The sequence below is a fragment of the Manis javanica genome, chromosome 5 (genome assembly GCF_040802235.1).
Source record: "Manis javanica isolate MJ-LG chromosome 5, MJ_LKY, whole genome shotgun sequence".
NCBI classification, from domain to species: Eukaryota; Metazoa; Chordata; class Mammalia; order Pholidota; family Manidae; genus Manis; species Manis javanica.
In genome coordinates, this window is record NC_133160.1 from 25997735 (window position 1) to 26013366 (window position 15632).

Here is a 15632-nt window from a genome sequence, read left to right on the forward strand (position 1 = left end):
GCTTTGTCTATTTTCTTCACTAATATGTTCCCAGCTCCTCTGAAAGTACCTGGTGCATAGCAGATGCTCTAGTAAATATTTCTTGGGGAAATGAATGAACAGGTCAGATTGGGTGTAGGATGAGAGGGAAGAGTCAGCAATGATGCCCGTGTCTCTGGCATGTCCAGCCCTTTGGGTGTGAAGCTTGGTGATTGATAGAGGAAGCCCAGAGGAAGCACCCAGCTGGGGGTAGGGAAGGAAGGAAGGAGGCATAGAGGGAAGGTGGGGATGTGGGTGTGCTCAAGGAGGGATGCAGCTGAGGACTGTGAGCCAGCAGCATTCATTCAGCTTTTAGAAGAGGAACTCACATGGGAGTCTGAAAAGGAGCAGTAGGAAAACAGAGCAGTAATAATAATGACAGCTAATATCACATGTAATAATAATGATATGAGTTGAGCACTTACTGTGTGCTAGTTACTGTATTAAGTACTTCAAATTTGTTAATTTAATCCTCACAGCAACAACTGTAATTTTTTTAGCATTTGAAGGAATTGAGGGACAGACAGCTTAAGTGACTTGCTCAGGGTCACTAATGGGAAAATTTTAGAGATAGGATTTGAGCCTAGGTCTGTCTTATTCCAAAATTAATGCTCTTCTCCTGTACTCTGCTGTCTCCTTTGGAAGTAATAGTGGTGCTGATGTTGGAGGTAACAGCAATCATAAGGGTGCCTGTGATGGCTCTAGTGTATTGATAGGTTCCTATATGTACCAGACATGGTGATGCTAGGTCACCCAGCACTGTATGTCATTCTACTATGATCTCTTCCAGGTCTCCTGACACCCATTAGCAGCTTCTGCTCCAAGGAGGGAGGAGAAGGTGGCCCCCACTCACCCTGGCACTCCCGTGTGCTTGGCTGGGCCGCGGTGCCTGGTGGGCAGGTAGGCAGACACTTTCCCTTGTACAGGTAAAACCGCCTCTTGCACTGGATGCAGAAGTCCTGGCTGAAGCAGCTCTCACATGTGGCCCCACATTCTGTAATAGAGCCAGGGCCAGCCCTGGTAAGGGTGGCTGCCCAGGGAGGGGGCCCTCTGGGATTGCCAGAGGTGGGAGGTCTTTGAGCAGTCCCAAGCTCTGTAGCAGTAGGGTCAGGATTCAGAGTCTCCTTCAAAGCTCAGACTTGTCCAGGGTCAAACTGGCTGCATTTAAGAACTCCCTTTCTCATTTGAACTGAGGCTCAGTGGCGGCAGGTGAGGAGTCCAAGGTAACATGGTTATTTGGATTTAAAGATGGATTCCCTTTCTCATTTGAATTGAGGCTCAGAGTTGTCAAGTGACTTGCTTGAAGTCACACAGCAAATCTGGGCTGGGAGTGAGGACTCTGTACTCTATTTCCATCAAAGCTCAGAGATAGTCATGCTTTGTCTCAGGTCACAGTGAAAATTAGGGTTAGATGTTAAGACTCCTCTTCCCATTTGTGTTAGGCCCAGAGAAGGTGGGTAACATGTCCAAGGTCACACAACAAAGTAGGGTAAAGGTGAAGTCTCCCTGCTCCATTAGTGCTGAGACCAGAGAGGGCACTGACTTCCTTAGAGCTTCAGAGCCAACATGGAACCAGTATCTCAGAGTCTGGCCTCAGCCATACACCCTTTCTCTGTGGCTGTGTTGGGGTGAGAGGTGGGATGTGGGCCAGAAGTACTCAGGAGCCCAGTGCCAGTACAGATAAGGGAGGAACCACGTACTTTTGCACCTGTTGACCTCCTGGCCGCGGATGCCGAAGTAGCCCTGGGGACAGTCATGCACACACTTGCCGTACTGGCGGATACCTTCCCGGTGGATGAACAGGAAGAGCCTCTGCTGGCAGGTGGAGCAGCCGTTCTCCTCTGAGCAGATGACGCAGCCTGTGCAGTTGCCTCCCAGACCAGTGCCCACTGCCAGCCAGACCAGGGTGGAGGGTGGGGGAAAGGGAGAGAGAGAGAGAGTCAAACTATATGTGTGAACAGCTCAGACTGTCTCATTGGGGTATTAACTGAGCATATGGCCACCCACACAAATGACTTTATTTCCCATGCAACTAGATATGGTCACATGGCCAAAAGCTAGCCAAGGGGTATAAGGTAAAGCAGTGTATGTAACTTCTAGAAAGCTGTTTTAAATGACAGGTGTATGCCCTTTGTCATCCTCTCATCCTTCCTATTAGGTGGATTGTGAACATGATGGTTGGAACACAAGCAGCTGTTTTGGATCATGAGGCAGAAATCATGAGTTGAAGATGGTGGAGAAATAAGATAAAGAGAACCTGGGTCCCTGAGGAAGGCAGAACTTCTATACCAGCCCTGGACTACCTGCATAGTTATGAGAGAGAAATCATGTCTATTTTCTTTAAACCACTGTTATTTGTAATTTTCTGTCACAAACAAATGCAATCTTCACTAAAAAAGTGTGTAGTTTTGAGGCGGAGCCAAGATGGCGGCGTGAGTAGAGCAGTGGAAATCTCCTCCCAAAAACACATAGAGCTATGAAAATATAACAAAGAAAAATCTTCCTAAAATAGAGACCACAGGACACAGGACAACATCCAGACCACATCCACACCTGTAAGAACCCAGCGCCTTGTGAAGGGAGTAAGATACAAGCCCCAGCCCGGCGGGACCCGAGCGCCCCTCCCCCCGGCTCCCAGCAGGTGGAGAGAAACCGGAGCGGTTTTTTTTTTTTTTTTTTTTGGTGAGCGCTTTTTGGAAGCCTTAGAGGGACGGGCCCCCGTTGCTGGGGAGGCAGGGTGGTGGGACCGGTGAGGAGGTGCCTGGGAACGGCGCCGGAGGACAAAGAATATCCCGCGTTTCTCCCTGCGAGACCTGGGGGTGGGTGCCTGAGACCGGTGCCTGAGGACGGAGGAGGTCGCGCGTTTTTCCCCTTTTTTTTTTTCTCTTTTTGGCGAGCGCTTTTTGGAAGCCTTGAAGGGACGGGGACCCCAGTGCTAGGGAGGCACGGTGGCGGGACTGGTGAGCGGGTGGCTGGGACCGGTGCCTGAGGACAAAGAATATCCCCCGTTTTTCCCTGCGGGACCGGTGGGCGGGTGCCTGAGACCGGCACTTGAGGACAGAGGAAATCGCGCGTTTTTCCCCTTTTTTTTTTTCTCTTTTCTGCGAGTGCTTTTTGGAAGCCTAAAAGGGACAGGGACCCCGGTGCTAGGGAGGCAGGGCGGCGGGACTGGTGAGCGGGTGCCTGGGACCGGCACCTGAGGACAAAGAATATCCCGCATTTTTCCCTGTGGGACCGGTGGGTGGGTGCCTGAGACCAGCACCTGAGGACGGAAGAAATTGCGCGTTTTTCCCCTTTTTTTTCTCTCTTTTTGCCGAGTGCTTTTTGGAAGCCTTGAAGGGACAGGGACCCCGGTGCTAGGGAGGCAGGGCGGCGGGACTGGTGAGCGGGTGCGTGGGACCAGTGCCTGAGGACAAAGAATATTGAGCGTTCCTTCCCTGCGGGACCGGTGGGTGGGTGCTTTTTGGAAGCCTTGAAAGGACAGGGACCCTGGTGCTAGGGAGACAGGGCAGCAGGACCAGTGAGCGGGTGCCTGGGACCGGCACCTGAGGACAAAAAAAAAAAAAAAAAAAAAAAAATCGCTTGTTTTTTCCTTTTTTTTTCCTTTTTTTTTTTCTCTTTGTTTCTGTTCCCTCTCTCATTGTTGCTGCTGTTGTTTTGGTTTGGAGAGTGCTTTTTGGAAATCTTAAAGGGGCAGGACAGGTCACTTAGACCAGAAGCAGGGAATCTGGGGATCTCTGGGCACTCTAACCCCCTGGGCAGCAGGGAGCACAGAGGCCCCTTACGGAGATAAATAGTCTCCTGGCTGCTCCCCCTCCAACGGGGCTCCACCATTTTGGAGGAACAGCCCCAGCCAGGCCAAGCCCACAGCAACAGCGGAGATAAACCCCAAAGCAACTGGGCAGGAAGCAGAAGCCCTGTCTGCGCACAGCTGCCCAGCACAAGCCACTAGAGGTCGCTATTCTCCCAGGAAAAGGCTACAAACCAACAAGAAGGGAAGCTCTTCCAGCGGTCACTTGTACCAGCTCTGCAAACTATCTCTATCACCATGAAAAGGCAAAACTACAGGCAGACAAAGATCACAGAGACAACACCTGAGAAGGAGACAGACCTAACTAGTCTTCCTGAAAAAGAATTCAAAATAAAAATCATGAACATGCTGACAGAGATGCAGAAAAAAATGCAAGAGCAATGGGATGAGATGCAGAGAAAAATGCAAGAGCAGTGGGATGAAGTCCAGAAGGAGATCACAGATGTCAGGAAAGAGATCACAGAAGTGAAACAATCCCTGGAAGGATTTATAAGCAGAATGGATAAGATGCAAGAGGCCATTGAAGGAATAGAAGCCAGAGAACAGGAACGTATAGAAGCTGACATAGAGAGAGATAAAAGGATCTCCAGGAATGAAACAACACTAAGAGAAATATGTGACCAATACAAAAGGAAAAACATTCGTATTATAGGGATACCAGAAGAGGAAGAAAGAGGAAAAGGGATAGAAAGTGTCTTTGAAGAAATAATTGCTGAAAACTTCCCCAAACTGGGGGAGGAAATAATCGAACAGACCATGGAATTATACAGAACCCCCAACAGAAAGGATCCAAGGAGGACAACACCAAGACACATAATAATTAAAATGGCAAGGATCAAGGACAAGGAAAGAGTTTTAAAGGCAGCTAGAGAGAAAAAGGTCACCTATAAAGGAAAACCAATCAGGCTAACATCAGACTTCTCAACAGAAACCCTACAGGCCAGAAGAGAATGGCATGATATACTTAATGCAATGAAACAGAAGGGCCTTGAACCAAGGATACTGTATCCAGCACGACTATCATTTAAATATGATGGTGGGATCAAACAATTCCCAGACAAGCAAAAGCTGAGGGAATTTGCTTCCCACAAACCACCTCTACAGGGCATCCTACAGGGACTGCTCTAGATGGGAGCACCCCTAAAAAGAGCACAGAACAAAACACACAACATATGAAGAATGGAGGAGGAGGAATAAGAAGGGAGAGAAGAAAAGACTCTCCAGACAGTGTATATAACAGCTCAATAAGCGAGCTAAGTTAGGCAGTAAGATACTAAAGAAGCTAACCTTGAACCTTTGGTAACCACGAATCTAAAGCCTGCAATGGCAATAAGTACATATCTTTCAATAGTCACCCTAAATGTAAATGGACTTAATGCACCAATCAAAAGACATAGAGTAATAGAATGGATAAAAAAGCAAGACCCATCTATATGCTGCTTACAAGAAACTCACCTTAAACCCAAAGATAAGCATAGACTAAAAGTCAAGGGATGGAAAAACATATTTCAGGCAAACAACAGTGAGAAGAAAGCAGGGGTTGCAGTACTAATATCAGACAAAATAGACTTCAAAACAAAGAAAGTAACAAGAGATAAAGAAGGCCACTACATAATGATAAAGGGCTTAGTCCAACAAGAGGATATAACCATTCTAAATATATATGCACCCAATACAGGAGCACCAGCATATGTGAAGCAAATACTAACAGAACTAAAGAGGGAAATAGACTGCAATGCATTCATTGTAGGAGACTTCAACACACCACTCACCCCAAAGGATAGATCCACCGGGCAGAAAATAAGTAAAGACACACAGGCACTGAACAACACACTAGAACAGATGGACCTAATAGACATCTATAGAACTTTACATCCAAAAGCAACAGGATATACATTCTTCTCAAGTGCACATGGAACATTCTCCAGAATAGACCACATACTAGCTCACAAAAAGAGCCTCAGTAAATTCCACAATATTGAAATTCTACCAACCAATTTTTCAGACCACAAAGGTATGAAAGTAGAAATAAATTCTACAAAGAAAACAAAAAGGCTCACAAACACATGGAGGCTTAACAACATGCTACTAAATAATCAATGGATCAATGAACAAATCAAAATAGAGATCAAGGAATATATAGAAACAAATGACAACAACAACACTAAGCCCCAACTTCTGTGGGATGCAGCGAAAGCAGTCTTAAGAGGAAAGTATATAGCAATCCAGGCACACTTGAAGAAGGAAGAACAATCCCAAATGAATAGTCTAACATCACAACTATTAAAACTGGAAAAAGAAGAACAAATGAGGCCTAAAGTCAGCAGAAGGAGGGACATAATAAAGATCAGAGAAGAAATAAACAAAATTGAGAAGAATAAAACAATAGCAAAAATCAACGAAACCAAGAGCTGGTTCTTTGAGAAAATAAACAAAATAGATAAGCCTCTAGCCCAACTTATTAAGAGAAAAAGAGAGTCAACACAAATCAACATAATCAGAAATGAGAATGGAAAAATCACGACAGACTCCACAGAAATACAAAGAATTATTAAAGACTACTATGAAAACCTATATGCCAACAAGCTGGAAAACCTAGAAGAAATGGACAACTTCCTAGAAAAATACAACCTCCCAAGACTGACCAAGGAAGAAACACAAAAGTTAAACAAACCAATTACAAGCAAAGAAATTGAAACAGTAATCAAAAAACTACCCAAGACCAAACCCCGGGGCCGGACGGATTTACCTCGGAATTTTATCAGACACACAGAGAAGACATAATACCCATTCTCCTTAAAGTGTTCCACAAAATAGAAGAAGAGGGAATACTCCCAAACTCATTCTATGAAGCCAACATCACCCTAATACCAAAACCAGGAAAAGACCCCACCAAAAAAGAAAATTACAGACCAATATCCCTGATGAATGTAGATGCAAAAATACTCAATAAAATATTAGCAAACAGAATTCAACAGTATATCAAAAGGATCATACACCATGACCAAGTGGGGTTCATCCCAGGGATGCAAGGATGGTACAACATTCGAAAATCCATCAACATCATCCACCACATCAACAAAAAGAAAGACAAAAACCACATGATCATCTCCATAGATGCTGAAAAAGCATTTGACAAAATTCAACATCCATTCATGATAAAAACTCTCAGCAAAATGGGAATAGAGGGCAAGTACCTCAACATAATAAAGGCCATATATGATAAACCCACAGCCAGCATTATACTGAACAGCGAGAAGCTGAAAGCATTTCCACTGAGATCGGGAACCAGACAGGGATGCCCACTCTCCCCACTGTTATTTAACATAGTACTGGAGGTCCTAGCCACGGCAATCAGACAAAACAAAGAAATACAAGGAATCCAGATTGGTAAAGAAGAAGTTAAACTGTCACTATTTGCAGATGATATGATACTGTACATAAAAAACCCTAAAGACTCCACTCCAAAACTACTAGAACTGATATCGGAATACAGCAAAGTTGCAGGATACAAAATCAACACACAGAAATCTGTAGCTTTCCTATACACTAACAACGAATCAATAGAAAGAGAAATCAGGAAAACAATTCCATTCACCATTGCATCAAAAAGAATAAAATACCTAGGAATAAACCTAACCAAGGAAGTGAAAGACTTATACTCTGAAAACTACAAGTCACTCTTAAGAGAAATTAAAGGGGACACTAATAAATGGAAACTCATCCCATGCTCATGGCTAGGAAGAATTAATATCGTCAAAATGGCCATCCTGCCGAAAGCAATATACAGATTTGATGCAATCCCTCTCAAATTACCAGCAACATTCTTCAATGAATTGGAACAAATAATTCAAAAATTCATATGGAAACACCAAAGACCCCGAATAGCAAAAGCAATCCTAAAAAAGAAGAATAAAGTAGGGGGGATCTCACTCCCCAACTTCAAGCTCTACTACAAAGCCATAGTAATCAAGACAGTTTGGTACTGGCACAAGAACAGAGCCACAGACCAGTGGAACAGATTAGAGACCCCAGAAATTAACCCAAACATATATGGTCAATTAATATTTGATAAAGGAGCCATGGACATACAATGGCAAAATGACAGTCTCTTCAACAGATGGTGCTGGCAAAACTGGACAGCTACATGTAGGAGAATGAAACTGGACCATTGTCTAACCCCATATACAAAGGTAAACTCAAAATGGATCAAAGACCTGAATGTAAGTCACGAAACCATTAAACTCTTGGAAAAAAACATAGGCAAAAACCTCTTAGATATAAACATGAGTGATCTCTTCTTGAACATATCTCCCCGGGCAAGGAAAACAACAGCAAAAATGAGCAAGTGGGACTACATTAAGCTGAAAAGCTTCTGTACAGCGAAAGACACCATCAATAGAACAAAAAGGAACCCTACAGTATGGGAGAATATATTTGAAAATGACAGATCTGATAAAGGCTTGACGTCCAGAATATATAAAGAGCTCACACGCCTCAACAAACAAAAAACAAATAACCCAATTAAAAAATGGGCAGAGGAACTGAACAGACAGTTCTCCAAAAAAGAAATACAGATGGCCAAGAGACACATGAAAAGATGCTCCACATCGCTAATTATCAGAGAAATGCAAATTAAAACTACAATGAGGTATCACCTCACACCAGTAAGGATAGCTGCCATCCAAAAGACAAACAACAACAAATGTTGGCGAGGCTGTGGAGAAAGGGGAACCCTCCTACACTGCTGGTGGGAATGTAAATTAGTTCAACCATTGTGGAAAGCAGTATGGAGGTGCATCAAAATGCTCAAAACAGACCTACCATTTGACCCAGGAATTCCACTCCTAGGAATTTACCCTAAGAACGCAGCAATCAAGTTTGAGAAAGACAGATGCACTCCTATGTTTATCGCAGCACTATTTACAATAGCCAAGAATTGGAAGCAACCTAAATGTCCATCTGTAGATGAATGGATAAAGAAGATGTGGTACATATACACAATGGAATACTACTCAGCCATAAGAAGTGGAAAAATCCAACCATTTGCAGCAACATGGATGGAGCTGGAGAGTATTATGCTCAGTGAAATAAGCCAAGCGGAGAAAGAGAAATACCAAATGATTTCACTCATCTGAGGAGTATAGGAACAAAGGAAAAACTGAAGGAACAAAACAGCAGCAGAATTACAGAACCCAAAAATGGACTAACAGGTACCAAAGGGAAAGGAACTGGGGAGGATGGGTGGGCAGGGAGGGATAAGGGGGGGGAAGAAGAAGGGGGTATTAAGATTAGCATGCATGGGGGGGAGGGAGAAAGGGGAGGGTGGGCTGCACAACACAGAGAAGACAAGTAGTGACTCTACCACATTTTGCTAAGCTGATGGACAGTAACCGTAATGTGGTTGTTAGGGGGGACCTGATATAGGGGAGAGCATAGTAAACATAGTATTCTTCAGGTAAGTGTAGATTAAAAATTAAAAAAAAAAAAAAAGAAAGAAAGAAAGAAAAGGGGGATTACTCCTTAACAGGATAAAACTATTGGTAAATCAAAGATCAACGCATGCTTTAAATATCCTTAATGTTGATCACTTAAAGGGTGTCAGATGATCAGCTATGGAGGTACTCTTTTCTGATAATATTCCTTTCTCTTAATTTAAAAAAAAAAAAAAAAGCAGTTACTGTGTGCTGACCTCCAATGAGTTCTGCACAGTGGTATAGAGGGCATGTCAAAGTGTGGGCAAAGGGTCTGTTTGTTTCTACGCAGAAGATCAAGGCCTAGCTTGGATACCCAGAAAATGAACTAAGATACGATATGAGGAGGAGCTTCCGGCATCAGCACTCTCTGGAGGACTCGTGCTGGGGGATGATCATCAAAAAGCCTCCACAGGGATCCGGACGATGCTGCGGTTGTGGCTGCATCCAGCCCACCGTCTCCTGGACTTGCCATAAGAAGGAGGAGGGAGATGTCTAGGCTGGCATGTGCATACAGTGAGACAACGAATTTGACTGGATCTGTACTGTTGGAACTCAACCAGGAGTTGGGAGGGGTGCAAGTTGTAGCACCCCAAAATCTCATGACTATAGACTATCTATGGTTAAAAGAACATATGGGATGTGAACAGATCCCAGAAATGGGCTGCTTTAATTTGTCTGATGGTTCAAGTACAGTTGGACAATATCCATCATATCATAGATAAATTTTCACAAATGCCTAGGGTGCCTAAATGGTTTTCTTGGCTTCACTGGAGATGGCTGGTAATTATAGATTTGCTTTGTTTATGTCACCGTATTCCTATTATACAAGAAGATATGTCAAAGAAATAATCAATCCTCCCAAGTTTCCTTCATATGCTACATCTATAGCTTTTCTTCTTCCTTCCTAATTACAATCCTTAAATAGAATTCGTGCCTCATATCGAATTTACCGAGTATCATAATTCCTCCAGGTGGTAAAGATACCTCGAGACAAGTGCTGGGCATAGAAGCCACAGGGCATAAATCTGCAAAGAAGTAAAAAGCTAACCTTTGCAAACAATATGGCTTCTCTCTCACTTACCAACTTTACATTTCCCTGTATGGCCCCGGAAGATGACTGGTTAGCCAGAGACGGGTAAGATTCCTCAAGGGAGGAACAACCTAAGACAGGCACAGTCGCAGGGGGGCCATCAGGTGAGAATTTGGGGATCAACAGAGGTGAGGCTCAGAACCTCACCCCCCCTGCTTTGAGAGAAATCTTCTGCATCCGTGGATGTCTTGATGCCCTTGTCTAGCCTGGATTAATACTTAGTCCATAGGCACACACCTGATCATCTGATCATCTACATTTGCCCTCTTACAGCACTAAACTCTGTTTTCTACCTTTATCTTGCATCTACCTACCACTTCAGCATTTTATTAAAAATAAAAATAATAATAATAATAGGAGAAATGTGGGATCAACATATAAATCAAGTACAAAAATCAAATGAATATTCATATTTGACCTGATGGTTTATAGGTCATATTGCATGATCAAAATCGAAAGTTTCTGTGATGAATGCCCTTGTACTGTTCACCATGTAAGAATTTATTCACTCTGTAAGAATTCGTTCACCATGTAAGAACTTGTTCGTTATGCTTCAGAAGATTGGAGACTGACGAGAATTAGGCTTGAGATGGATTAATGATTGTACATTGAGCATTGACCCCCCTATACTGAATTTTATTGTTGTTAACAACCATTTGATCAATAAATATGAGAGATGCCCTCTCAAAAAAAAAAAAAAAAAGTGTGTAGTTTTGAGCGTGTGTGGGGTGCACATGCATGTGGGGGTGGGGGAAACCCTTGCCCTTATGCTGGGTTTCTGAACAATACTCATTCCTCACTGTCACCATCATCAAGGGCTCCCATCATCAAGAATAGCAGGTTGAGGGAAAGGAATTTTTTTGTTGCTCCAGAATTGGCAACCAGGACCCAAAGCTGGGAAGAAATAGGTGGAAAATACCTATAAAGAGAGCTTCTCCCAGGCTCATAGGGAGGGAGTCTCTGCTATCCTGACCATCACCTGATTAAGTTGCCCACTGACAGAGAGGGACTCATGGGAGTTAGGAGTTGTCACCCTAGGGAGGGAGTTCTGTGGCTTTGCTTCTGTTGCCCCCAAATCAATGAGGAGAGATACAAGGGTACCCCCCAAAGAGACAGGCAAGAGGTAGGGGAGCTGGAGGGGTGGGGATGGGGAAGGACTACATTCTTTCTACCCCCTACTCCTCCCAGCTCCCTTTCCCAAGCCCTGGCCCATCCTTAGGGTGATGTCCAGGGCAGGGGAAGGTGACAGAAATTCTGGGAAGCAATGCCCCTGAGCACTCTGCTAGCTGTCTCCATGTCCATTCTCTCCTTCCGCTTCAGTAATGGGACCCTGAGTTTCAGAAGAATTCATGCCCTCCAAGAATAAAGACTACATTTCCCAGGCTCCTTTGGGGCTGTATGTGGTCATGTGTCTACATTCTGGCCAATAGGCTTCACGTAAGCATGTCCTGCACAGGCAAGGAATGCCCTTCAAAGGAAGGGCCATGCTATTCTCCCCTTCTTTCTTCTGCCAGTGGGATTGAAGACTTGACATCTGGAACCGTGGCAGATGCAGGTGGCTGAAGGACCTGACAGAGAGACACCTGGCTCAGCCATACTATCCCAGGACTATCTACCCCAGATTCTTTTATAGGAGAGGGAGAAAAGTGTCCCTCCTGTTTAGGCCACTGGGCCTTTCCGACAGATACTGAGGACTACATCATAATGACTGATGATGACTGGTCTTCAGCCACGCAGGTGGCTGGACACAGAGGGATGTCTGTGGAGACCAGGGTACTCTTCCTTGGTGCCCGGGCACTACATATATATATATATATATATATACACTAAGCCTGCTAGACCTAAGATGCAACCCACCAACAAAGGGCAAGGGGCCCTCAATTTGCTTGAGGTGATCTCTGCCATCCCACAGAATAGTAGTTCAAATTACAAATTATGTTCAATTACAGAAAAACAACATGGTATTCCCTGAAGACTGAGTTTGTGGACTAAGACTCATACCTATTGTGCTGCCCATCTTGCAAATGAGGAAACAGAGGCTCAAAGAAGTATAATGACACAAGCAGGGTCCCAAAGACTCAGTGAGGACAAGGACCCACACTCACATCATTGCCCCCACACTGCCTTCTTGGAGCCCTTGTTTGGGGCCTCCTCTGTGTCAGGGTGAGCTGCACGTGGCCTCTTGGATGGAACCTCAACCTGGTGGGAGGACTGAAGCTTGCAGGAGTGATGGTGAGAGTAACACAAGAGGGAGAAAACAAAACTGTTACTAACCACTGTCTATAGGAAGAGCTTAGGGATCACTCAGCCCAAGCCCTTTAGTTTCTCTGGAAACCCTGAGGTCAGAAGGGGTAAAGCTTTCCCCAAGGTCAGGCAGCCCAATAGTAAAGAAGCCCCAGTTAGCATTATTCTGAATAGAATAGTAGAGTGCTAAAGACAAAAGAACTTGATAGGGACTCTGCCCTGACCTTGGAGGGTGCCAGGTTGCGCGCGCGCGCGCGCGCGCGTGTGTGTGTGTGTGTGTGTGTGTGTGTGCGTGTGCGTGCAGGGGATGGCTCTCAACCATCATCTTTCCAGTTCAAATTAGAAATCTGAATAGGAATTTGAAGAATAGTGGCTCTGCCTTCCGCCGCATCCTTGGTTCTGGTCGTTGGCTGGGGTGCCCTCTAGTGCCTCTACATTGTAATGGCACTTCTGATTTTAAAGTCTGCCCATCTTGCTCTAGCTTTTCATTTCTTCTCTCTAACTTGTTAGAAAGAACAATGCTATTCCCCATCACCCACTGCCCGAAGTCAGAAGTGTATAAATTTGAATGCCAATTTTATGACTAATAAGTAATAACAGCTAGAGTTTGTATAATCTGCTTTAGCAAGATCCAAATACTGGGTCTTAAAATGATGGTACTTAAGCTTGACTGTGTATAAGAATTCCCACAGAGGCTTGTAAAGTGTCTGATTTGGGCCCAGGAATGGGCATTTTAACAAGTCCAAAGTAAATGTAATAGATATTTTGGAAGTGTCTCTCTTTGCTCACAATCTTTCCTTGAGAACCAGTCCCAGCAACCATGCTTGTACTGCATGCCCCTGACCCTGGCCATGGTGGACAGACTGAACCAAGGACTGACAGCTTATCCACACTGCACCAGTCAGACCATATATCTTGAGAATTTTCACTCTGGGCCACAGACAATGGTCTGGACTGGCCTCTTGACCTAAGGAGATTTTCAGGAGGGCAGGTGGCCTGTTCCAATGCACATGGTGAGAAGCTCTGGCAGGACTAGCATCTGTGGTCCCTCTCTTTGCTAACAGAGGCCCATCCCTCCACACTCTCTGGCTTTGAGGTTCAGCTGGAGCCACCTCCACCCAGATGTGCGTAGCCTGGGCTTGGGCAGTCCGAGTATCAGGGCTCCTTGTCGTTGGTTCAAACCCAGGCATGTGTCTCAGTAAGAGCCAGCCTTAGGATTTTTTTGAGGGGGTTTGTCAATGGATGTGTGTGTATTTACATTCTACATGGATTTGGGAAGATGCAGGCAAGATCTGGTGGGCACCACATGCGGGGAGAGTGTTCAGAGAATGGGGGCCCCTCAGAGGCAGCAGAGCCAAGAGACTGTGCACTTGGATCCACCCCTGGGAGGGTCCATGAATTCTCTCCTTTTCTCAAGCCAGTTCGAGTTAGGTTTTCTGTCACTTGTAACCAGGGATTCTTAATTCAGAAGCAGGGAGAGAAAAATAAACGAATCAGATGAAGGAAGAGAAAAGCAGCCAGAGACCTCATGGTCCCAAAAAGACAGTTTCTGGCCATCTTCCAAGCTCAGGTTCCAGTCCTCCCAAGGCTTGGCTCACCCCATACCTCCAAACAAAGTCGCTCTTCACTTGAGCTAGCTCTCCTCCTGCCAACTTACAATCAAAATGACGTAGCTCACCACTTAAGCAGAGCTCAACAGGTAATGGTGGGGTAGTTTTGCTGCAGAAAGGCTGAGGGACCTGGAACACAACCCACCCAACCTGACCACCATGGCACCCCCAGTGTCCTTCTGGGTCCTTTTCCACCTCAGTAGGATCCTGGCCTGCATCACTGTCCTCTCCCAACTCAGAGGCACATTTCTAAATTGAGTTCTAATTGCAACCTTCCTGATTTTTCTTGGAGCATCAGAGAGGATGGAATTCCATGTGATTTCCCTTAACAACTGTCTCCCATAATCAAGACCATCCTCCCCTAGTCAAAATGCCAGTCAGCCCCAAATGGATGGCCCTGTATTCCTCCAGCAGCTGGAGGGCCATGCATGACATCTGAGTCACTTCATCTTTCCCCAAGAGAATTCCAAGTGGAACTGATCACATCAGGTTGGGCAGTTTACAAAGGGATGCAGGCTTATAACAACTCTGAACACATGCAGTAGCCCAGGGCTGAGTAATCCATTCATTCATTCACCCATCCATTCATCCAATAAATAGCTACTGAGTTTGTGTGAGGTCCAGTGCTAGGGGCTTGATGGTTGTGTGATCATGAGCAAAGTACTTTAACTCCCTGAGCCTCATTTCTTCTAGCTGTAAAAGGGGGTGATAATGCTTATCTTGCAGGGTTGTTACGATTAAAGGAGATGGAAAACTCTTAACTGAGAGCGCAGCACATTACAGGCTCCTGATGAATTGGAGCTATTGTTATATTGAAGCAGATCACCCATTTCCTGCCCTTGAAAATCTAAGGACATGTATTATGATCCAGTTGTCCAGGTTCAAATCCTAGCTCCACCACTTACTTAGTGACCTTGGACAAGTACCCTCATCTTTGTGGGCCTCAGTTTCCCTGTCTGAAACACCAGGGCAGCAATTCTTATTACCAGAGGACTTGTTAGGACATATAACAAATAAACCAGAAAATGCCTGGCACATAGTAGGTGCTTCTCCATAACCCTAAGTTCCTTTCCTGTTCCTTCACTGTCACCACACATAGTGGGATTGTCAACCAACATTTGGACCCTCCTCCCCTTTCACAGATGAGCAAACAGAGGTCAGAGGTGTTGGTGGACATCAGAGTCCAGGAGATGGTCTTTCAATCTCTGAAAGGTGAAGAGCTCAGGGCAGAGATAAGAGGAGACAGCTTTGGTCATGGGTGAAGGGCAGGTTTATTCTTACTGTTGGGATTTGTGTTCTTCAAACAAGCATTCCCAACCAGGAACAGTGACCCACATCCTGAGACTAATCCCAAATACCTTGTTGCAAATAGGAGTCAGTGT

At 44.9% G+C, this 15632-nt stretch overlaps 1 protein-coding gene across 3 annotated transcripts in view; it reads right to left on the reverse strand.

Annotated features, from left to right (window-relative positions):
* Positions 1 to 15632, reverse strand: part of RSPO4 (R-spondin 4) — a 48889-nt gene that overhangs the window by 14399 nt on the left and 18858 nt on the right. For all 3 annotated transcript variants that reach the window (XM_073238096.1, XM_073238095.1, XM_073238094.1), the window contains exons 2-3: positions 1719 to 1907; positions 872 to 1012 (exon numbers count right to left, since the gene is read on the reverse strand). In XM_073238096.1, coding sequence (XP_073094197.1) covers positions 872 to 1012; positions 1719 to 1907 — 330 coding nt within the window. The remainder of the gene's footprint in view (positions 1 to 871; positions 1013 to 1718; positions 1908 to 15632) is intronic.